Raw genomic sequence first — 23,253 nt, 5'->3', positions numbered from 1 at the left:
ACAAATTGCCAAAGTGGACATATAATTGTCTTCTCTTCATCAATCGATTTCAGAATTTCAACCTAACAAAATTGTTTATCTTCTGCGCATCTCAACTAAAACTCTTATTCTTGACAATTCCGACGATCGCATAAGCGTTCGGTGATTGTTTTAGTCTGTCTAACTATGATTCTTCTACTTTTTTTGTTTCTTCTACTTTTTGTTTCCAGTTAACAAAATTCTGTTCTTTTATGTCTCTTAATTTGAGGGATTGTGGAAGATTTCAAAGCTGTAAATGTGTGAATTTGAGATGAATTTTTGAGATAAGCTATGTGTTTGAAACTTGAAATTACTATGAATGTTGGTGAAGAGAAGAGTCAAGAAGTCTCTTCAAGCGGCTTCGGTGTTTTGTTTGCTCTTCTCCTTCACGCATCTTTGCTTTGAAGCTTGCTCATGTTTTTTCTCTTTCATGGTGGTTAGTTTCTTCTTCTTAAGTTTGGTGGCTTCACTTCTGTTGTGACTTTACCAATGTGATATATTATCTCTCTGTTTACTTATTTGGGTTTGAAAGAAGCTAGAACTTTGCTGGAGAAAACTTGTGCGATTTTGAAAGATGGATTGTCTAAAGAAGAAATGAAGCTTTTGTTGATCGCTGAGAACAAATGCAAGACTTTTAAAAAGTCTAAAGCATTTAGAATGTCTCTGCAACTTTCGCTTAGTGTATCTACAACTTTAGCTCTAAAAACCCTTTTGAGTTTCAATAATATACATTACAATAACCGTTTGTGATAGATTACAATAACCTACAGATTTTCTTGTGATATACCTTTTTAGTGTTTCTGAATTTGTTGTAACTGTTTGTTAATGCAATAATTAAGTCTTTGTTAATGAGAGAGGTTTGTTAATGAGAGTTTATAAACCTTGTAGTTGTTGCAAGCTAACTCCGTGGAGGGAAGAGGCAAAGCTGGAGCAAGAATTTGAGAAGAGTGATTTAGTCCGAGGTTATTCGCCGAATCTTCTAGAAACTCTGCAAGATAGAGAGGAGCGATCTCCACAATGATCATAGTTCAGGCCCATAAGACCATGAGTAAAGTACAAGATAAATCTCTACAAGTTAAGTGTAAGGGTAACATAAAGAAATAGGAGTAAATAGCAGGTTGAAGTATCAGAAGATAAAAATACGTTTGAAAAACTAGCAAAGCTAAGGCTTGCAAAGTAAGTTAATTAATGCTTGAGTGGACGTGATGATATGAACAAGAGCATGATAGTAGCAAACTGACAAACAAACAAACACCACACAGACTTGAAATTATATTAATATGATAGAAGAAGGTTCTTAACACACTATTGTCTTCTTGACTCGTGCAGCAATATTTCATCTTATCGAAGATATATAACAAATTCAATATTGGCACTTAGCAAGGAGAAGGAACACCTGGAGTAGTTATGCGCTCAAAGTGTAAACTCATACTGTTAATAAAAGGAATACGTAGTTACTTCTACAATTCTACTCAATGTTTATCACACTCACAATCAAACACAAAAAAAAAAAAAAACTATCAAAATTACACATCCTTTATTGGCTATTGGCTTTTGGCTATTGGTAATATGATAACTGTTTGACTGTAATATGGCATAGGTTATTGAATTTCATACTACTATAATCGATTGATTTGTATTGTCAAGATTTTTTTTATTCATGTTCTCTTTTTTTTATATATAATTTGTTCCATCTTTATTTTTTTGACAAAAATTATGAAAAATATTTAAACACACGTACTGTCAAAAGATCCCTGATGTTAATTGGAAAAACAAAAGAAAAGAAACAGAGTTTTCTCTCACTCCGAAAGAAAGAGAGAGTTAAGAGAAAGAAGTTTCTCAGTTTAACAAAACAATTCGATTTTATAATAAAGTTATCTACGGACTCAGTTCGTTGTTTTTTTCTGGTATTTCCTGATTTTTTTTGTTTGTTTTTTAAATTTTGTAAAAAAAAAATTGGGTACTTAAGTCCCAAGTTAGTTAGATGAAAAAAAAAATTGTTTGATTAAAATAAATAAAAAAATGATGCAACAAATAATAACTAAAATACAAAAACAAAAAATTACCATTGACCATGATAATTTTTTTTTATTAATTATAATAGGACAATTCTCCTAAATATAACTAAAATATGATTTTTCCAAAATTACCACTTTTAGTTTTATTTTCCAAAAAAACCACTAAAATGAGTTTTTTCAAAAATACCACAAAATTAAACTAAAGTTTTATATTCAAAACTAAACACTATACCTTAAATCTAAATTAGTCAACCAAACTAAGAAAAATAAATTTTACATAATAAAAATTTCAGTTTTTTGTGTTTGTGACATTTTTGGAAAAAAGATGTTGTGGTATTTTTGAAAAAAAAACTTACAATTTTGTATTTTTTAGGGAAAAAAACATAAAATTTGGCATTTTGAGAAATTTTTTATTATAATATTTGATTTCAACCAATATAAAAACAAATATTATTTCAAAAAATACAAAATATATATATATATATATATATGAAAACAAATCTGCAGCGTAAGGCGGATACTAATCTAATATTGTTAAAAGAAGAAAAACAAAAAAAGTTTTCAAGTAAATATATTCACGGAATAAAGTGAGAAATTTATTGTTTCTGCCAAATAATATAATTGTTTTTCTTCTTTTGCATAAAAATTAATATGAAGAAGACTAAAAGAAAAAAAAAGGATTAGGGAAGTGAAAAAGAGACAAAACCCACCCGTCGTGTCTTCTTGTTCATCCTTTGTTTCCCTTTTTATTTTTCCTTCTCACTGTTTCTGCCTTACTTAAAGTCTCAAACTTTGCTTCAAATTCAACCCATCTCTTCTTCCCACTTCCCCTCACAATCAAAATCTCCAACCACTGATTGATTGATTCAATCTCTCTGTTACAGTTTTCTCAGCTTTTCTGAGTTTGGAATTCAAATGGAAGGCGGTTCCGTTAGTGGATCAGCTTCGGCTTTGTCAAACGATGAAAATCTCGTCGTTTCTTGTGAGGATTCTTCTTCTCCTGTAGGGAATGAGCAGCTTGAGCTTGGTCTTACCTTGAGCCTTGGTCGAAAAGGGTATCCAGATTGTAGGGTTGCTTACGCTGATGATTCCTCTTCTTCTTCATCATCTTCTTCTCTGAGCAGAGCTAGCGTAATTGCTGGGATCAAGCAAACAGCTGATTCCATGGCCGCAACTAGTGGGTGAGTGAGATTCTCTTATTTTCCTTTCTTTTTTTTGATTATCCTTTAGAATTTTAACCGTTCCATTTCTAGAAAAAAGCCTTTACATGTTGATTAATCATATGATTAGACAGAATGTTCTGTGTTATCTTGAGAAATTCGAGCTTTATATACCTAGATGACTTTGAATGTGTCTTCCTGATCATATAGAGTTTGGTTTGGTCACTGTATGTGGTAATTGAATCTTATTATCATTATCCATAGATGACAATCTCTTTCTTATGAGATTCTGTAGTACTTGCTTTAGAGGGAAAGTGTTTTTTTCTTTCTTTCTTTCTTTTGGAATGGAGTGGTTCATCCTGTAGAGTGATGCTCTTGCTCTCTGATTTTTGTGTAAACTTGTGTTGATTTGAGCCTGGTTCGTGTGAGATAATTTGACAGGCTATTGAATTGTTTAATCCTTTTTGTGATTTACTCTATGCCTATGTAAAATTGCAGGCAAGTTGTGGGATGGCCACCAATAAGGACTTACAGAATGAACAGTATGGTTGTTAACCAAGCCAAGACATTGGTTTCTGAAGATCAGAACTCTGAGATTCGTCAAGAAGTAAACAAGAATAGAACTGATGCTACAAATATGAGAAATTCCATGTTTGTGAAAGTGACTATGGATGGTATTCCAATTGGAAGAAAAATTGATCTGAATGCTCATAAATGCTATGAATCATTGTCAAACACTCTTGAAGAAATGTTTCTGAAACCCAAAACAGGTGAGCTTTTCGAATCTTGTGGTTCTTCTTTTTTCTTTTTGATGCTTTTGAGTTTGTTTGTTTTTTCCTTAGTCTGAGATTGAAATGATGATTCTTTCTGTGATTAGGTTTAAGCACACGAGAAACTGATGGTCGCATGGAAACACCTGTCAAGATACTACCGGATGGGTCTTCTGGATTAGTACTAACATATGAAGACAAGGAAGGAGATTGGATGCTTGTTGGTGATGTTCCGTGGGGGTATGTATACTTATATTCTTATGCTTGCCATGTTTAATCATATGTAAACCTCAGAATTCTGGATCCTGAACCCATTTGTTAATTGTGTCTAGGATGTTTATTGGTTCCGTGAGGAGGCTTCGGATAATGAAAACATCAGAGGCTACTGGTAAAGGTACATTTACTGATTAGATCAAATCCTGGTATCCTTATTGAAATCTTAACTTTTTTTTGTGTTATTGTGACCTTTGTTTGTGTATTCCATGTTTACAGCTCAAATGATATTATGAAGCAAATAAAATAATCTACAAGAACCCTTTATGTTTGAAGCAGTAATAAGACAGATCACAGATCAAAGAGAAGACAAAAACATTGTAAGAAGCTTCTTCTTCTTCTCTCCCTTTTACAGTTTTTTTTTGGCTCTGCCATTTTTTTTTGTTTTTCTCTTTTAGTTAGTTTATATGGTCTCGTTGTAAATTACACTTCAAAAGCTATAACAAAACCCCTTGTCTTGCACAAAACCGGTTCAGAGCAATGCACAAAGTTAATATGATCTGTAAAAACAAAAGCAAAGTTATTCTACATGGAAAAAAATGAAATAAGAGCATCAAGATCTCTCTATCTCTCTCTTCTTTCTACATACAGAACAGGAATCAAACGAATCAGTTTTATCGGCCTTTTTCTCTTCATAAATCTTGTCCTAAAGAAGGCCATTTACAGGTGAAGTACTAAAAACCGATGTATGTTTCTCGGCCAAGCTACGACTAGTGTTCTCATCATTACTGTTACTTTTCCTCCTCGGTTTAGCCTCTCCGAGCATCGATATGACATCTCTCATCGAAGGTCTGTCTTTCGGGAGCTTCGTGGTGCATAGAAGAGCGATCTGTAAAACTAAAAGCATCTCTTCTTGAACAAACCTGCAGTTTCCTACATTAGGATCTAATGCTTCTTCTAGTGATATGTTGTCTCTTATCTTCCTCCTCACCCACTCAACTATGTCTACTGATTCCCCAAACTCCGGCTCCAACGGTCTTCTTCCTGTTAAAAGCTCCAATAACACGACCCCGTAGCTGTATATATCTATCTTCTCATCCACCTTCAATGTGTATCCATACTCTGCAACATGATCAACCAAGTAAATAAACAAACAAACATAAGAACTGAACCAAATTAAATAACCGGTACGGTATTTAAAGCATACCGGGAGCGATGTAACCGTAAGAACCGGCGACCATTGAAACGGTTTCTTTCTTCCTCGCCATCATCCTGGCGAGGCCAAAATCGGCGATCCTGGCGTCGAGATTCGCGTCGAGCAAGATGTTATTGGATTTGATGTCTCTGTGAATCACCGGAGGATGACAATCATGGTGGAGGTAAGCGAGGCCGTGAGCTACACCCAACGCGATGTTGTAACGCGAAACCCAATCAACGAGAAGCCTCCCGGCGGCGTTTTTGCCGTGAATCGCGTCTCCTAGGTTTCCGTTGAGCATGAATTCGTATACGATCATCATGTTTTTGTCGTTGTATAAGAACCCTAGGAGCCTCACGATGTTCCTGTGTCTCAATTTCCCTAATAGGTTCACTTCGCCTACGAAATCTCCGGTGGTTCCATCTTCGATATCGGCGGCGGATCTCCATAGCTTCTTAACGGCGAGGACTGTGCTCGATCGTGACATCTCTGCTTTGTATACGATTCCTGTAGCTCCCATTCCGATCATGTTCGATTCTTTGATGCAAGCCAAGATATCGGAAGCTGTAAACCCTAGCCTATGAAACGCCATTAGTCTCCACGGCCATTCACCTTTGCTCGCCGTCTCGTCGCCGCAGAATCCGTTAGTATACCATCTCTTGTATAGAGTTCTCGTACCGATGGTGAGAATCCCTAGAGCTAGAACCGTTGCGATTCCAATCAACCATCCGGCGACGATTCGTTTCCCGTGGAAACTCTTGTGACCTGATGTTGATCCTTGGAATTTGTTACACGGTGGAAGAACGCCGCCGCATAGACCGGCGTTACCTCTCAGATCATCTGGATTTATTGTTCTGAGAAAGCCGTTGATTGGGACTGGACCTGTGAGCTTGTTGTAGGAGACGTTGAGGAGTTCTAAGGCAGGGGATGTTCCGATGCTCTCCGGGAGTACTCCGGTTAAGGAGTTGTTGGAGAGATCAAGCACGGCTAATGCTGACATTGTTGTGATCTGTCTTGGGATCTCTCCGGTGAGGTTGTTGTTTCTTAAGTTGAGGCTTACGAGCTTCTCGCATGAAGCAATGCTGGAAGGGATTGTGCCTGTGAGAGTGTTTGATGAGAGATCGAGGTTTGAGAGTGAAGGACAATCCTGGAATTGGTCGGGGACTTCGCCGGAGATGAAGTTCTCGGAGACTAAAAACGCTTGTAGATTGTGTATGGAGAGGATCGTGGAAGGGAGGGACGATCGGATCTGGTTTCTTGAGAAATCAATGAAAGAAAGCGAAGTTGAATCCGATATGTCTCCCGGAATCCCTCCGCTGAGACGGTTACCGGCAAGTTCGAGTCTTTGTAGCTTCTCAAGCTTGCCAAAGCCGATGGGAATCGAACCGTTGAGGAGATTGTTCTGCATTCTGACTCGAACTAGCGACTGACAAGTGGTTAGAGTCGCTGGAATTGAACCGGAGAAGGTGTTGTTGAACAGAATGAGCTTGGTGAGATTGCCTTTGCTGCATAGGGTCGAAGGAATCACACCGGAGAAGGAGTTTGAAGAAACGTCAAGCCATTGTAGTGGAGAGTTCTTCCCGAGATCGCTTGGTAACTCGCCAGATAACGTGTTGTTCCAGAGCTCGAGGACTTGTAACTGCGCAAGATTGCTGATCGCGGGAGGAATTGAGCCGGTGAGTTTGTTGCGCATCAGGTTCAGGAGCTGCAGGTTCTTCAGCTCTGCTATCTCCATTGGAATCTCGCCGTAGAATGCGTTATCGGAGAGATCAAGCACCTTTAGCGTGGTAATGTTTCCTATTTCTCTTGGAATCTTCCCGGTAAAGTTGTTTTCGTACAGGAGAAGCGTCTCAAGTGACTTGAGCTTCCCGAGCTCCGACGGAATCTCACCACTTAGCTTTCCTATTGCCAAATCGAGGTACTTGAGGCTGTTAATGTTCCCAAATTCCGGTGGAATCTCACCTTCGAATTCATTGTACCCAAGAATGGCGCTTTCAAGTGAAAGAAGCTCGCCTATAACGCTTGGTAACTCGCCGGTGAGATTGTTTCCGGACAATCCGAGAAATCTCAGCTTCTGTAGATTCTTGAATGAACTTGGAAGTGACCCTTGAAAGAAATTCCCCCGGAGATCAAGAACTTCTAAAGAGACTAAGTTCCCAAGATCCTCCGTGAGATTTCCAACGAGATTGTTACCTGAGGCATTGAGGTGAACGAGTCCAACTGATTCATTGCCAAATAGAAAAAGATTCCCTGAGAATGAATTCTGGCTGATGTCTATAGATTTCAAGGGCGGGATCGATTTCGGGAGAAGCGAGTCGAATCCGTTGCATGAGATGTTAAACGAGACAAGGCTTCTCAGCTGTCTGATCGAATCAGAGATTTTGCCCGTGAGATTCATTCCCGACAGGTCAAGAGTCTCAACATTGCCATGGGAGTTGCACCGAACACCGGTCCAGTTACAGTGATCGCCGGATGCTGAAAGCTTCCAATCTTTGAGAAAGTTAAGAGGATCCACAAGAGTTGATTTCACCGAGAGCAAAACGGAGAGCTCATTGTCGATGGAAGCTAAAACAGAGGAAGTAGAACCAATGTAACAGTAGTAAAGGAAGAGAACCATAACCTTCATCTTCATCTTCTTCCTCTGTCTCAGCAGCTTCGACTGAAACTTGTCTCCTTAGTTCATTACCAAGAACAAGACTCGTGAACATGCAAGGAGGTGGAGGGTGGAAAGAAGAGTAGAATAAGAAGAAACTCGGCAAGTATATATGCTTGCTCTGTCTGTATATATTATGTGAAATATATAAAATGAATCTTGGTTTTATGTGGATCTAGTGATCAAAAGGTATGAAGAGTTACCATGTTCTAAGAAAATAAAAAAATAAAACAAGATTTTGGAAGTATTTCAGAAATTTCTTTTTTTTATTTATTTTTTTTTTTACAACAATTTCAGAAATTTCTTAAGACATTGAACATGTGAAGAGAGAATGTGTTTTTTTTTTTTTTTTTTTTCACAATTACAACTAATCCAAAAATGTGTTCGGTGTTCTAATATAAATTTTAGTCAACTATTGATTTGCTGTCTAAGTAACTTGTGAATGTGCCATTGAAAGCTTAAGCTTGATCTAAATACTAATCTAATTTTTTTTTTTTTAATACATACACTTGGGTGTGTGCCATAGAGGTAGCTTATGCTTAACTTCATTCTAATTCAGCTTTTGTAGAATGTCTTTTATCTATTTTCTCGCCTTTTTCTGTTTCTTTTGGTTCTTTTAATGCTTGCCTTCTAAGGAAAAAAATAGATATATCAAAATAAAATACCATTTGAACTTAGCTCTTAGCATATATTCGATACACATTAATTGATTAAATCCGTGATTTAGATATACATTGTTAATTTGATGTAGGATGTAGCCATCGAGGTGAACGTTCGAAGCATCAGAATGGGTGACCTGCACATGTGATGAAGATGAATAGTTGATCCTATGCCCTTCTCAACATATTTTTAATTTCAGATAGGTCCAAATCATTATTTTAATATCAAGCAATAATGAAGACGATCCCACGATCGATCTCTCACGGTTTCTTCTTTGGCCCTTTTGAATTTAGTAAAGTTTCTTTCTACGTCAATTCAAAATAAACCCGAACACACATCATCGCCATTATATATGTAAATAAACATATATATTACTTTTATTCAATCATAGTTACCATGATGCGTAACAAATATATGTATATTATAATGTATGCCACTACTCAGAGAGTGCAGGCTTGTTACTGTTCCTTCGTTTGCATGATTGAGTAGATAAGAATCTTTCCATGTTACAGGTTGTATAAATATATGTATATAATATTATATCAGTAATCAATGATAACCGTATATAACAAATAAATATACTAAATAAAAAAAATGTTGGATTGATGATCAGTACTCATAACTTATGTTACTGACCAATACTTGAATGTATCAGCAAATTGTCCCTCGTTAAAATGCTACTTTCTGAAACGTTCTTCAGATTAATAAAACTAAAATTGCTAATTTCATAAACTTTTCTGCCACATGATGTCTAAAACTAAAAGCATGTATCGACGTACAACACCCAAAGTCAGTGCCAAACTGCCAATGCCAATGCCTTTTAAGGTAAAGAAGGAAAAAAAAAAAGTAAATGAAGACGGAATAATAAACAGTAAGTCAAAAGAGAGTTAAAAAAATCTTCATATATAGAGAGTGCCCCATCAGATTATATAGCATATGTTTATCAGTTTTAAACTTTTGATAAAAGTAGAAGAAAAAAAATCGATAAATAGTAAATAAATCATAATTAACCGTGTGTCCGTGACAAACTCAACAGAACAAGGAGGAGTTTAAAACTCAAAACCAAAAACTTATTTTTTAAGGAAAAATAAAGTAAACTACAAATGTATGTATATCAAGAACGGGTCGAGGGTAAATAAAAAGCAAGTCAATTTGAGAAATAAAAGATAAGTTAAACAGACGAAATGAATTGTTGGAAATGACATGCATAGATATGCACACGCATATATATTCATGATTCATCAAATCAAATTATTGTTAATACTCCAACAATTACCCACTCCTCCTCTTACTGATTTCATGTTTCCATCCTTCTTTCTTATTCGAGACTAAAACAGAAACTGTCGCTTCACATGCACTCATGTGGCCCGGTTCTTTTTTATAACATAAATTATCTTTTCCTTTCTTATATTATTTGTAGTTTTTAGAAGAAAACATTCCGATCCCTAGTTAAATTCTTCATTTCCATCTTAATTCTATGATTATCTACTATTAATAACTAATTATCATAACTAGTAGTAATAGTAATACACTTCTTCAGTCCCATAATCATTATTACCGAAAAGAACATTAGATGGTTATGTGAGAGTGTATAGAGTATATATATCGTAAATAAATAGATAACTAGTATACAAGTTCAAATTACAATAGGTTAATGGGATGCATGTGGATCAAACACCTTAATGACTTACTGAAATATTAATTTACGTATTATTAGAGAGAGAAACCTAATCCCACACCACACACATACATAAAACTCTTTTGCAAATGGTGGTTTGTAGGTTATATTATATAGGATATACTCCACTAATTATAATTTAAGAAGTAACTATGTATGCTGACGATTCGTCACATGGCCATGGGATGGGATTCGTTATGGCATCACAGTCCAGCTTTTCTTTTACGATCTGCACGCATGTGCCACCTGTGTCTCATGCATTGTACGAAAACCTCTGTCACAGCTAGAGACTCTCCGTCCCCGAAACGGGCTTATTAAGCGACAAAATGGGCCTAAATAAAAAGCCCATTAGTTGAGACGATCACGGTATCCAATCAAAGGAACGGCCTTGGTAGTGACACGTCACTAATCTCCCGCCACCACACCAGAGGATCATCTTCCTCCTCTACATCTCTCTTCTGTGTCCTCTCTCTCTCTCTCTCTCTCTCTCTAATCTCATCTGCGCCCCACACAGACATCAACAGTAATGGCTTGTGTTCGGTCGATTGGGTCTTTGAGTTCTCTGACTCATTCTCCACGTGATGTTCCTCGCTCAGGTACGCCCAAACCCATAAAATTGTAATGTTTGAATTCGCAGTGGAACCTTCGTGTTGCATGTAGTTTGATTATGGTTTTATCTACGAAAATTTCGAAACTTTACAATGCTGGTTCCGAAACTGTAACGAGTGATGATAATCTCAAGCTAAATCGATTCATGGGAAACGAATTGGTCTAAATCGAGTTTTTTTTTTTTGTGAGTTCATGATAGCTCCGATTCGAGGAAAAAGTGGGTTTAGGTTTGAAATTGGGGATTAGGGTTCATGTTTTATTGAGATGTGGATAAAGATTGGATTTTTAACCTAAATTGGTATCAAAAAACACATTTTTGATCCTTTTGTTTTGGCAGGTATAGTTGTATCTTCATGCTCTGTTTTACCAATCAAAGGCTCATCGTTCACTGGCTCGCCTGTGTCTCTCCCACGGGTACAACCCTCATCTCGAACAGCCCTAAGACCGTGGAAACCTGTCCCAATCACGATGATGGTAAAGCCGGCTCTCCAATTCATCCAAGGGACAGATGAGATGACGATCCCTGACGTTAAGCTGACTCGATCAAGAGACGGAAGTAACGGTATGGCACTCTTCTCATTCGACCAGCCATCGGTTTTTGACTCTAGCGGTGAAGTTGGGGAGATTACGGGATTGTACATGATTGATGAGGAAGGTGTGATTCAGTCGACTGATGTGAACGCTAGATTCGTGAATGGGAAACCTGAAGGGATTGTGGCGAAGCACATAATGCGATCACCGAAAGAATGGGATAGGTTCATGAGGTTTATGGAGCGGTACTCTGACCAGAACGGTTTGCAATTCGTTAAGAAGTAATGAGGTGTGAGACTTTTCCAATGAGCATATATAAATTGTGTATGTTACATTAAATTTTTCACTCTTTTGATTTATATCTTTTACTCTCCCTAGTTTTTGATCTTTACTTGAGAACTTCATCAACTCACAATGGTATATGGCGGCTATATGCATTATAGTCAGTTTAATTATTTAGGATCTTTCTGATAAAGTTTGATTTTAATCGAGTCTGGTATTTAAGCGTGTTTGTGTTTGTGCGTTTGTATGTGTTCTGTCCAATTAGACCAAAACCGTGTAAATTTTAAAAAATAGAAGCTAAACCGAACTTGAGAGCATATCCGGTTTAATTTGGTTACTATATATAGCCAAGAGTCGTTAGGAGTAAGTTTTATTATGGAGAGAGACAGATCAAAAGCATCGTTTCTCTGATCATGGCATTGACGTTCATCTCTTCCTTGGTCGTTCTCATGCTGCTAACGTTATTAAATTCGTCTATATCCGTGAACATTTCTAGAATCGATGTCCTCGGCTGGGTTTGCAACAACGGCACCGTCTCCGACGTCGAGGCTTACCAGAGATCTTATCAGCTCAATCTTGACGCCATCAGAGATGATATGAGGCATGTCAAATTCGGGATCCATCAACATGGAGATCCTCCGCAGAGGATGTACGTTTTGTCGCAGTGTGTTAGCGATCTCTCACCGGACGAATGTAGTCTTTGTTGGTCACGTGCCACCAATCTCCTCTCTCAATGTATTCCGGCCACCGGTGGTTGGTTTCACTTGGATGGTTGTTTCGTTAGGGCTGATAATTACAGCTTCTATCACGAGCCTGTTTCTCATCAGGACACGAAGGTATTAATTAGATGGTATGTTATGTTAGAAATCTCATATCTAATACAAACCTATACATATATATGATATGTAACATGATTAGTTTTGAGTTGCAAACCTATACATATGTTGTCTAATACATAACTAAGAGCTAGGATTTAGAGATCGGATTTGTAGGAATATCAAGTAGATAAATCCTAATATGTCGACCATTTTGGGAATTTAGATATGTGCTGGTGAAAAGGAGAAGTCTGATGAATTCAAAGGTTTAGTAAAGGAAGTGACCAAATCCATTGTTGAGACGGCTCCATATAATCAAGGTTTCTCGGTGGCTAAAATGGGCACTCGTGACCTAATGGTTTACGGATTGGGAATATGCTGGCGAACGCTAGACGATGAGTTGTGTAAATTATGCTTAGCAGATGGAGCTTTATCCGTGTCTAGTTGCTTACCTTCCAATGAAGGCTTTGCCTTGAATGCAGGCTGCTACTTGCGTTACTCTAACTATACTTTCTATAATGAACGTGAATTGCTTTATATGAGTAAGTATTTGTATCTTTACTCTGTCATTTCTTCAAATTGTGAATCAGTAATTTGATGATCTTGACAATAATTCTTGTGTATTTTCTTGTAGATTTGACCAAAGAAATCATAGTGCACATATTCGTTCTATCTATGGTGGGTGTCTTGGCTATTGCAGCTGGATTTTGGTGTGGGAAATGCATGTATATGCGAGCTAGTCCAAAGAAGAAGCTTAAAGGTAAGTTCCTTGAGTGGTATATTATGTCAAAGTGTGGTTATCTCACAGGACTAAGATTAAAAAAGTTTCATTTGTTTGGACATCTAAGGATAGAGAAGGAGTCAGTGTCTATACGTAATGACTCACACTTGATGAGCTTTGAGTATTCGACTCTTAGAAAAGCAACCAACAACTTCAATGAGAGTTGCAAGCTTGGCGTTGGAGGATATGGTGAAGTCTTCAAGGTTTCTCTCTTCTCAATATATATAACGATTCTTCTCTACATTTTACTATGTGAACGTAACTGATTAGACAAGCCTTTTTTATTGTCTTTTTTGGACAGGGAACTCTGTCTGACGGAAGAGAAATTGCGATCAAACGGCTACACACAACAGGAAAGACGCCACGGGAAGAGATCCATAATGAAATAGATGTAATTAGTAGATGCCAACACAAGAACTTGGTCAGACTCTTAGGTTGTGCTTCACTGACATGAATAGTTTCATTGTCTATGAGTTCCTCGCCAATACAAGCCTTGATCATGTCCTATTTAGTAAGATCCCTTTTTAAAACACTTTTATATATCTTCTTACTTGTCTGCAAAGTTTCTAAACTATTTTTGCTTGACATGGAAGTTAAGACCCGGAGAAGAAGAAAGAACTCGACTGGAAGAAGCGGCGGACAATTATCTTAGGAACAGCAGAAGGGTTAGAGTATCTTCACGAAACGTGCAAGATCATTCATAGAGATATCAAAGCTAGCAACATTTTGTTAGACTTAAAGTACAAACCCAAAATTTCAGACTTTGGATTAGCCAAGTTTTATCCGGAAGGTGGCAAAGACTTCCCTTCTTCATCTCCTTCTCCTTCTTCAATCGCGGGCACGCTGTAAGTCTTTTCAACTCTAGAACTTATGTATAAGAGACCCTTACCACTATTGGTCTGATTCATAATCTGAAAAGGGAACTTCATGGTTGTCTAACAGAGGATACATGGCTCCTGAGTACATTAGCAAGGGAAGACTAAGCAATAAAATCGACGCTTATAGCTTCGGAGTCCTTGTTCTCGAAATAACAAGCGGTTTTCGAAACAATAAGTTCCGGTCTGATAACTCCCTTGAAACCTTAGTTACTCAAGTGAGTCTACATCTTCATCACATCAATCTTTAAACTTCTTAGCTACTACGAGTTATCTTCATGACCCATTTTTTCTAATTACCCCTTAAATTCTTGAACAGGTTTGGAAATGTTTTGCTTCAGACAAGATGGAGGAAATGATAGACAAAGATATGGAAGAAGAGACAGATAAGAGAGAAATGAAGAGATTGATGCAGATCGGTTTGTTGTGCACACAAGAGTCTCCACAACTTCGTCCAACAATGTCTAAGGTTATACAGATGGTTAGTTCCACAGATTTTGTATTGCCCACTCCTACTAAACCACCTTTCCTTCATGATTCCATGTAGAATTTATATAAATCCTCACTTTCTTATTGTTAATAGCATATTACAAGGGGGGAAAAAACTAGAAACAAGAAAAAATCTTTTTATATATAGTTCGTACAATAAGTCAATAACACTATGAAATTATGTTCCTTTTCTTTCTAAGTTATATGTATAGATAAATTAAATATATATTTTGAAGTTTATCCCATTATTATTCATTTGAACAACCATAAATTTATGAGAATGCACCTAGTGTATTTATGAGAATCACAAAATAGGCATAAGACTGGTTTGGTATAATTATATACTAAAATTAAAGAGGAGGATAAAACTTCTAATGTAGATGAACTTCAACCACACCATTGGCCGTTGAAGCATTCATTTTGTGGGTTACCCGTGAAGTCATCTTCTATATCTCACGGCGATTTAGTCATCATTGCCTAATATAGATTGACACTTTAAATGACAAACGTATACCATTAGTATCTCAACAGACCAAACAGATTCGTCCACCAACCCATAGTCCCATACCCATGGTGAATAGTTCATCTATTTGACCCCTGTTGACATCTCACTTAACATGATTAGTTTGTGTCCCGAGTCCCCAACTTTTTTTTTTGAATGCATCATTGTATGATTTCTTTTTGGTCAACTGTATGGCTGTATGATATCTTAGTGGGTTGTGTTCTTATTTGTGGAAACGTTATGTTTGCAATTTATAGGGGACGACTATTTACAATCTAACACTGTAGCTTACTCATTAATTTTTCTTTTCTTTTTTTCTGAGAAAATATGTTGAGAGGGGAATTTCAAGTTTGTAATTGTAATATGCGATTTAAAATTTCTCTTACTTAATTAGTACTACACTGATGACACTATAGCTATCGTTTTAAAACTTTATTATTGTACTACATTGGTTTATTTTATATGGCCTGGTGAACCGTTTACATAGACGGGGTTGGTGACGATGAAAAGTGTATTGTGAACTCAAACCACTAAATGGAGAAGGTTGACCAAAAAATACATTGTATAACGAACAAAGTAGTGGATGTGAATTAAACAACATACCATCATCAGTGTAAAAGACATTGTTGTATCATGTATGAGTGTGACCCATATGCTGACGAAAGAATGTACTATTAAAACCATATATAATCTACTGGTTAATGTTACTATTATTTAAGTAAATTACCATAAACGGGAAAAGAAGAAGAATGCCAATATCTAAAGAAAAGACACGAGAATGTTACAAAAGTACAAAATGTTCTAACAAGAAAAATAATTTGTGTGGTGTCCATCATTTATGAATAAATAAATAAACCATAAACGAGAAAAACAAATTTTAAGAAAAACCAAAAGTAGAAAAAAATGCAACTGTGCAAGCATGCATTTGTTTTTATAAGTGTTTATTCCAGTATTCGATTTTTTTTCGATGTGTATTATTATATTTTTAATATTATGATAAATTCTACAATTATGATAATAGAGAGTGACATATTTTATATTATATAAACCCTCAAAGGTGAGCCTATTGAGTCATGCAATTTACAAAGCTTCCTTAAATAAAACATACACAGAGATTCTTAGGGATATAACAGCTGCCAGTACCTTTCGAGATGTAAGCATCTCCTCTAATCTCTACCTTTTCTATGTAAATATTAATATATTAAAAGTTATCATCTATCGTTTCTAATTTAATGTGTTAGTTACACATATATTATATTCATGATATTTCAAAAAGAAAATTATATTATGTAAAAATCCAACGTACACATGCATGACAGGGAATTTGGCAACGGCACCAGCAACGGAAACGACAACGGCACCGGCACCGGCACCGGCAACTGCAACTGCAACGGCAACGGCATTCGGAATGGTAACGGCATCGGCAACGGCAATGGCAATGGTAACGTTAATGGTAACGAAAAAGTTAAAGGAGCAGATGTGATAAAGATGAAACCAATGGACAGTGAAGTGCTGAGAGAGAAAGGTCACATAATGGTTGATTTTATTGCTGACTATTACAGAGACCTTCAAGACTCGCCTCAAGATTTCCCTGTTCTTTCCCAAGTTCAGGTTCCTAATCATCTTCTCAACTTTTTCACTACGTGTCTATAAATGTGACCACTCATATTAATTGTTTTTGTATGCATATATAATGTGTACAAAGTATCATTATTTCTATATACTGTTATATATTTGGATGTATGTATAATAATTTTTAATAAATTAAAAATAATAATTTGTTAGTTATTTGACGCAGCCTGGTTATCTCCGTGACTTGTTGCCTAATTCAGCACCTGACCAACCTGAATCGTTGAATGAACTTCTCGACGGTACGTATAAATATTTTGTTATAAAAGCATAATTTGTAACATTTTTGTTGTTAAAGAGCAAAGTTAGTAAACATGCACTTACAAACAGAACCCATATTATGTTGTCATAATTCTAATTCACAGACGTTACTAAAAAGATAATGCCGGGAATAACTCACTGGCAAAGGCCGAGTTACTTTGCTTACTATGCATCAAGCACGAGTGTGGCCGGATTCTTGGGAGAGATGCTCAACGCCGGCCTGAGCGTCGTTGGTTTCACCTGGCAAACTTCCCCGGCCGCTACTGAGCTCGAAATCATCGTTCTTGATTGGCTTGCTAAATTGCTACAACTCCCCGACCATTTTCTCTCCACAGGTTCGTCATTAATCTGATCTTATTCTTCTAAAAATTGAAAGATTCCACATCCGTCGAGTTTAAACTGTTATTTGATCTTAAAATGATTTAATAATTAACAATTGTTTTTTTAGTTGTCAAAAAAAAAATTGTTTTTAATGAATTTTTCTTTGTGTCCAATGTAATAATTTCAATGATTTGATAAAAATGAATGATTAAAAAAGGACATGGAGGAGGAGTGATCCAAGGGACAGGATGTGAAGCAGTGCTTGTGGTAGTATTAGCTGCTAGAGACAGAATTTTAAAGCAAGTTGGCAAAACAGTACTTCCACAACTTGTTGTCTATGCCTCTGATCAAACCCATTCTAGTTTCCGAAAGGCTTGTCTGGTTGGTTGTAATATTTATTTTTTACGTTTTAAAATACTAATTCATTGATTAATTAGTCATGTTAACTGTGATGATGATATATACTTATAGATTGGTGGAATACATGAAGAAAACATTAGGCTACTCAAAACTGATTCGTCCACGAACTATGGATTGCTTCCAGAATCACTTGAAGAAGCTATTTCTCATGATATCGCTAAGGGTTGTATCCCTTTCTTCATTTGTGCTACTGTAATTACTTAAAACCCCACAGTTTTTAACTTAAACTTAAAATCCACATTATGCATGTGTTGAATATAAATAGTTTATTACCATTTACCAATACCAATTAAGTATATATATATATATATATTGTGTACCTACCTCTTTATAATTAGGGTATTTCGTCCATTGCTAACTATACAAGTATGGTGGCTTTCAGGTTGGCACAACGTCGTCAGCCGCGGTTGATCCTTTGGTCCCATTGGGGAAAATTGCAAAGGTACTTAAACATAATATCTAATAAATAATCAACTAATTTGTGGACTGCATCACTAAATTTCTAACCAACTTCATCCACCGCAATAATCACCACCACTGCTTCGACAACCGCAATTATTAGACATCTGAATTTGGAATAAGTAAATTTAATTTGATAAAATAAAAAAATTGGGTGCCTGACTATATATATATATATATATATAATTAGTACATGTCATTGAAAATTAAATTGTGTATGTTTTGTTAGAAATATGGGATATGGATGCACGTGGATGCAGCTTATGCAGGGAATGCGTGTATATGTCCAGAATATCGAAAATTTATTGACGGTATTGAAAACGCAGACTCCTTTAACATGAATGCTCATAAATGGTTATTTGCTAATCAAACTTGTTCACCCCTTTGGGTTAAGGTATGTTTTACCTCTTTTTCCTTAATCTATATTAGTATTACTAATTAATAGTCTCACCTTTTTTTAGTTATTGTTTTATTTAGTCAATTTATACTTCTTTTCTTTTGTTGTTGTGTATATTGGAATCAAACAGGATCGATACGCTCTCATTGATGCTCTGAAAACAAATCCTGAGTATCTAGAATATAAGGTCAAGGTCTCTCTTAATCATCATTTCCTTGCAAGCCTAAAAGAACCATCTTCCTATATTGAAACTAATAAAGCGTATCATATATATCCATATTGATAACTAAAATGTTGAACAAAAATTAGTAGTTGTCCTTAGAGTTGTTCAATAGATGTATATCAGCATATATCATTAGAACCTTTTTTTTTTAAGACGGTGAAAGCATGTTGTATGAGATAATAATTATATATCAGGTTTCTGAAAGAGATGCCGTCGTGAATTATAAAGATTGGCAAATTTCTCTCTCTCGGAGATTCAGGTTGGTTACATTTGATGTTCTATTTGTTGGTCCTATATAAGTCTAACTCAAACCTATATATAAAGAAATTAACTATTACATGCATAAGCACATGCTATTCGGGTTCACGAATTTGATTCATACAGGTCGTTGAAGTTATGGATGGTTTTACGGCTCTATGGTTCCGAGAACTTGAGAAACTTTATAAGAGAACATGTCAATCTCGCTAAGCAATTTGAAGATTATGTAACTCAGGATCCACATTTCGAGGTAATCAATTCGTATGAAAAAAATAGGTTCATCGAAACATCAATGAACGTCACATCTATATATGATAAGCCATCACATCAACATCTACAAACAAGTCCAGTCTCCACCTACTAAAAATAGATAAAATAATATTTATTTCTTAATTATGACTTTAAAGGTTGTCACTACTCGGTACTTTTCACTCGTTTGCTTTCGCCTTGTGCCTGTTGATGACGGCGATGAAGACAAGTGTAACCAACGCAACCGTGAACTGCTTGCTGCCATTAACTCCACCGGCAAGATCTTCATCTCTCACACGGTGAGTTATATATATATATAAAGTTATAATGACAATAACGAATTCTCATTATATATAAAGAGCCTAGCTGTTGAATGAAAACTAAAATTTAACTAAATATTATATCATAAACAGGCTCTATCGGGACAATTCATTTTACGATTCGCCGTTGGTGCACCATTAACAGAGGAGAAGCATGTCACTGAAGCATGGCAGATTATACAAAAACATGCCTCTAAATTTACCCGCAACGGCAATTGTTAAGAATAATTTACAAGAAACCCATTTATCAACTTTTAAAAATTTCGTTCAATAACGTCCCTCTTTGTATTTGGAATTTATGAAAACGCTTTGATCGTGGCTACAACAAATTTTAAAATTAAGAGATTAAACAAATAATATATAGTACGGAATTATCGGGATTGGGTAACGAGATTAGTTTATTGGATCTGGGTCTGGCCTTATTATTAAATTAATTGACATTATATTTACCTTCTTCCTCAAACTATGCAATTTGTGTGTTTCTCTTTTTCTTTAACATAATTGCTATCTTCTCCGATTCAAAACCCTAATCCAATTTTGTTTTTCCTATTATCTGCGGCCTACGAACCGTTAATATTATAATAACCCAATAAATATAAAATTCCAGCCGATATGAGGAGATAGCGTCTACATGCCACAGTTTTCATGCACGTGAAGTGAAAGTGAAACACACTACACTACGACAAACAAATAAGAGTACATCGAAAACCAGCCAATAATTAAGTTAAGTAGATAACGTCTTCATGGCACATTTTTTTATGCAAGTGAAACCCTAATAATAGTAACACTACCCAATAATGCAGCATGCACATTTGTCATTTGCGGATAAAAAACACAAAACAAAACAAACATAACAAAAAAAAATAAAAATAATGGGAGATGAAGAAGTTGAAGTGATCTCTAAGAGCATAGTTCGACCCGAGAGCTACAACGAGGAAACACACTACGACATACAAAACCAAAGTAATAGAGTATCAAAACCAGCCAATAAGATAAGGAGATAACGTATATGTGGCACAGTTTTTGTGAACGTGAAACACACTACGGCATACAAATAAACAGAATATCAAAACCAGCCAAAAAATGAGATAACGGCCATGTTCTTTTTCAAGTCGCTGGAGGAGCGACAGCGAATAAAAAATAGACAAGGAGAGTCTTATTGGTGTGAAGAAGAGTTGTTGTTATTGTGGAGAAGAGTCGCCGTAATCTTGAAATGAGATGGTCGCTGAAAAAACCGGCGATCCCTTTCTCTCTCCAGCGACACTTTTTCTTACTAGAATAGACACATCTTGTCATTGTTTTTCCGTTGTCGTTGTCGTTTTGATTTTTAATTTCGTTTGCCATTGTCGTTTTCATCTGTCGCAATCGCTGGATGAGCCACTTGAAAAAGAACACAGCCAACGTCTACACGGCATTTTTTTTTTTTCAAGTAAAACACTAATAATAATATAAATAAAATGTACTAACACTACCAATAATAATGCAGTGGATGAAAAACAAAACAAAATAAAACATAAAAAAAAAAAAAAGAGAGAAAATGGGTGATGAAGAAGAAGTTGAAGTGATCTCTAAGAGCATAGTTCGACCCGAGAGCTACAACGAGGATTCGGATCGGGTTAAGATCCATCTTACTCCATGGGATCTCTTATTTCTTGGATCCGAATACTCACAAAAAGGTCTCCTCTTTCCTCAACCCGACCCGGAAACCAACGTCATCTCTAGGTTAAAATCCTCTCTCTCCATCGCTTTGAAGATCTTCTACCCATTCGCCGGTCGTCTCGTGAAAATCGAAAACGACGACGATGGAACGTCGTCGTGTTACATCGACTGTAATGGTTCAGGTGTAAGATTCGTCCACGCTTCAGCTAGCTCTATTTCCGTGACTGATGTTTTAGAACCTGTCGATGGTACTGTCCCTGAGTTCTTGAAACGTTTTTTCCCGTGCAACGGTGTGAAAAGCCTTGAAGGCATCTCTGACTCACTGATCGCGATTCAAGTAACGGAACTTAAAGATGGAGTTTTCATCGGCGTTGGTTATAGCCACCTTGTTACCGATGGAACTTTGATTTGGAACTTCTCCAATATTTGGTCGGAGATTTGCTTTAACGGCTCCGATCATCGGAGAAAGTTTCCTCCTCTGGTTCACCGTGGATGGTTTCTAGACGGGATTGAGTATCCGATTCGCATGCCGGCCTCTGTGACGACTGAGACACCGAACCTTGATGGTACTTCATCGTCGATACTACTACAAGAGAAGATCTTTCGTTTCACGAGTGAAAACATTTCTGAGCTCAAAGCCAAAGCCAACGGTGAGGTTAGTCCCGATGACCGGAAAATCTCCTCGCTTCAAGCGGTTTCGGCGTATATGTGGCGGTCGATAGTTAGAAACAGTGGTTTGAGTCCGGAAGAAGTGATTTGTTGCGGGTTAATGGTGGATCTGAGACGAAGGCTAGACCCTCCACTTGAGAAGGATTGTTGCGGGAATATGGTCGGGACCGCTATTACGACGACCACCGTCGGGGAGATGTTTAACAATGGCCTTGGTTGGGCTGCTCTGAAAATAAACAAAAGTGTTGCTTCGCAAACGAATGAAGAGTTCAGAGAGTTTGCTGCGGATTGGGTCAAGAACCCGAGTTTACTAGATGTCAATACTTTGACCAATACTATAGCCGTTACTAGCTCTCCTCGGTTCAATGTGTATGGAAATGATTTCGGTTGGGGTAAACCTATCGCGGCTCGAGCTGGAACAGGGATTACTCATGATGGCAAACTCGTTGCTTATCCGGGAATCGAACCTGGAAACATCGAGATTCAGACGTGTTTATCCTCTAGTGTTTTGGCTAAGTTATCCACTGATGCTGAGTTTTTGAAACATGCATGTGTTGTTTAAGTATAATAATCATCCAAATTATATGTATCTTTTTTTTTTTGCGTCAACTCAAATGTATTTCGTATCTTGAATTTGAATAAAATGTGAATTTTATCTGATATGATTTGTTTCGGTTGATAAGAGTTAATTACATCATAGTTTTTAGATTATAGTTTGGTAATGTAAGACTAAGACCTCGAACTGGCTTTGCTCTGTTTAAATCTTTATACTGTTCGTAAGAATATCTCTAAAGGAAGTTGTTTTGGTTTTTTAGATAGCTTGTAGGGACTTCCCGCATCCGCGTCACGCTTGTGCTAAGTACCCGTTCAATACACTGAAGCATGGCACTGGCAGATTATACAAAAACACGCCACCAAATTTAACCGCAACGGCAGTTGTTAAGAATATTTACAAGAAACCCATTATCATCTTCCTTTTTTTTTTCGCTCAATAAAGCCCTTCTTTGTATTTGAAAAAAAAACTTATCAAATGACACAATTTTTCAAAAAAAAAAAACTTATCAAATGACACAATTAGAGAAAATAAAATAAAATAATATTTTTGCACCAATGTGATATAAGAAAATCAATTGGCCCAT

General features: G+C 36.5%; 4 protein-coding genes and 2 pseudogenes across 6 annotated transcripts; 5 read left to right on the top strand and 1 right to left on the bottom strand.

The window, feature by feature from the left end:
• The first annotated feature begins 2,659 nt into the window (after nucleotides 1–2,659).
• LOC104722012 (auxin-responsive protein IAA11) lies at nucleotides 2,660–4,706 on the top strand. Its single transcript, XM_010440113.3, has 5 exons — nucleotides 2,660–3,217; nucleotides 3,695–3,966; nucleotides 4,074–4,206; nucleotides 4,299–4,360; nucleotides 4,459–4,706. The coding sequence occupies exons 1-5, from the start codon at nucleotides 2,952–2,954 to the stop codon at nucleotides 4,473–4,475; spliced, it is 750 nt and encodes a 249-aa protein (XP_010438415.2). The 5' UTR covers nucleotides 2,660–2,951; the 3' UTR covers nucleotides 4,476–4,706.
• Nucleotides 4,707–4,710: 4 nt separating this feature from the next.
• LOC104717334 (MDIS1-interacting receptor like kinase 1) lies at nucleotides 4,711–8,006 on the bottom strand. The gene is made up of 2 exons (XM_010434889.3): nucleotides 5,387–8,006; nucleotides 4,711–5,301 (listed from the first exon to the last, which is right to left on the bottom strand). The coding sequence occupies exons 1-2, from the start codon at nucleotides 8,004–8,006 to the stop codon at nucleotides 4,886–4,888; spliced, it is 3,036 nt and encodes a 1,011-aa protein (XP_010433191.2). The 3' UTR covers nucleotides 4,711–4,885.
• A 2,744-nt stretch (nucleotides 8,007–10,750) lies between these two features.
• Nucleotides 10,751–11,882, top strand: LOC104722009 (photosystem II reaction center PSB28 protein, chloroplastic). Its single transcript, XM_010440107.3, has 2 exons — nucleotides 10,751–10,961; nucleotides 11,312–11,882. The coding sequence occupies exons 1-2, from the start codon at nucleotides 10,892–10,894 to the stop codon at nucleotides 11,788–11,790; spliced, it is 549 nt and encodes a 182-aa protein (XP_010438409.1). The 5' UTR covers nucleotides 10,751–10,891; the 3' UTR covers nucleotides 11,791–11,882.
• A 226-nt stretch (nucleotides 11,883–12,108) lies between these two features.
• Nucleotides 12,109–14,933, top strand: LOC104722010 (cysteine-rich receptor-like protein kinase 46; annotated as a pseudogene). Its single transcript, XR_015571924.1, has 8 exons — nucleotides 12,109–12,623; nucleotides 12,829–13,144; nucleotides 13,237–13,362; nucleotides 13,411–13,586; nucleotides 13,685–13,894; nucleotides 13,982–14,228; nucleotides 14,326–14,476; nucleotides 14,578–14,933. The product of XR_015571924.1 is annotated as a cysteine-rich receptor-like protein kinase 46 (transcript).
• Nucleotides 14,934–16,160: 1,227 nt separating this feature from the next.
• Nucleotides 16,161–20,140, top strand: LOC104722011 (tyrosine decarboxylase 2-like). The gene is made up of 13 exons (XM_010440111.2): nucleotides 16,161–16,402; nucleotides 16,569–16,860; nucleotides 17,048–17,120; nucleotides 17,244–17,474; nucleotides 17,678–17,841; nucleotides 17,932–18,072; nucleotides 18,263–18,322; nucleotides 18,569–18,733; nucleotides 18,867–18,923; nucleotides 19,154–19,218; nucleotides 19,344–19,467; nucleotides 19,625–19,765; nucleotides 19,880–20,140. Coding segments are annotated over exons 1-13 (1,644 nt in total). The 5' UTR covers nucleotides 16,161–16,400; the 3' UTR covers nucleotides 20,009–20,140.
• Nucleotides 20,141–21,007: 867 nt separating this feature from the next.
• On the top strand, nucleotides 21,008–22,774 carry LOC104727695 (putative acetyltransferase At3g50280 pseudogene; annotated as a pseudogene). Its single transcript, XR_015571920.1, has one exon. The product of XR_015571920.1 is annotated as a putative acetyltransferase At3g50280 pseudogene (transcript).
• Nucleotides 22,775–23,253: the final 479 nt, after the last annotated feature.

The sequence above is a fragment of the Camelina sativa genome, chromosome 11, assembly GCF_030686135.1.
Source record: "Camelina sativa cultivar CO46 ecotype springtype chromosome 11, ASM3068613v1".
NCBI lineage: Eukaryota > Viridiplantae > Streptophyta > Magnoliopsida > Brassicales > Brassicaceae > Camelina > Camelina sativa.
This window is presented reverse-complemented; position numbering and strand designations above follow the sequence as displayed.

What these genes read in the sequence shown, in the direction of transcription:
- LOC104722012 (XM_010440113.3), top strand. Translation starts at nt 2,952, where the DNA reads ATGGAAGGCGGTTCCGTTAGTGGATCAGCTTCGGCTTTGTCAAACGAT. An exon ending in TCCATGGCCGCAACTAGTGG is followed by an intron (nt 3,218 to 3,694) that starts GTGAGTGAGATT and finishes GTAAAATTGCAG; the next exon opens with GCAAGTTGTGGGATGGCCAC. An exon ending in GTTGGTGATGTTCCGTGGGG is followed by an intron (nt 4,207 to 4,298) that starts GTATGTATACTT and finishes AATTGTGTCTAG; the next exon opens with GATGTTTATTGGTTCCGTGA.
- LOC104717334 (XM_010434889.3), bottom strand. Translation starts at nt 8,006, where the DNA reads ATGAAGATGAAGGTTATGGTTCTCTTCCTTTACTACTGTTACATTGGT. An exon ending in TTACGGTTACATCGCTCCCG is followed by an intron (nt 5,302 to 5,386) that starts GTATGCTTTAAA and finishes ATCATGTTGCAG; the next exon opens with AGTATGGATACACATTGAAG.
- LOC104722009 (XM_010440107.3), top strand. Translation starts at nt 10,892, where the DNA reads ATGGCTTGTGTTCGGTCGATTGGGTCTTTGAGTTCTCTGACTCATTCT. An exon ending in ACGTGATGTTCCTCGCTCAG is followed by an intron (nt 10,962 to 11,311) that starts GTACGCCCAAAC and finishes TTGTTTTGGCAG; the next exon opens with GTATAGTTGTATCTTCATGC.
- LOC104722011 (XM_010440111.2), top strand. An exon ending in CGACCATTTTCTCTCCACAG is followed by an intron (nt 17,475 to 17,677) that starts GTTCGTCATTAA and finishes TGATTAAAAAAG; the next exon opens with GACATGGAGGAGGAGTGATC. An exon ending in CATTGGGGAAAATTGCAAAG is followed by an intron (nt 18,323 to 18,568) that starts GTACTTAAACAT and finishes ATGTTTTGTTAG; the next exon opens with AAATATGGGATATGGATGCA.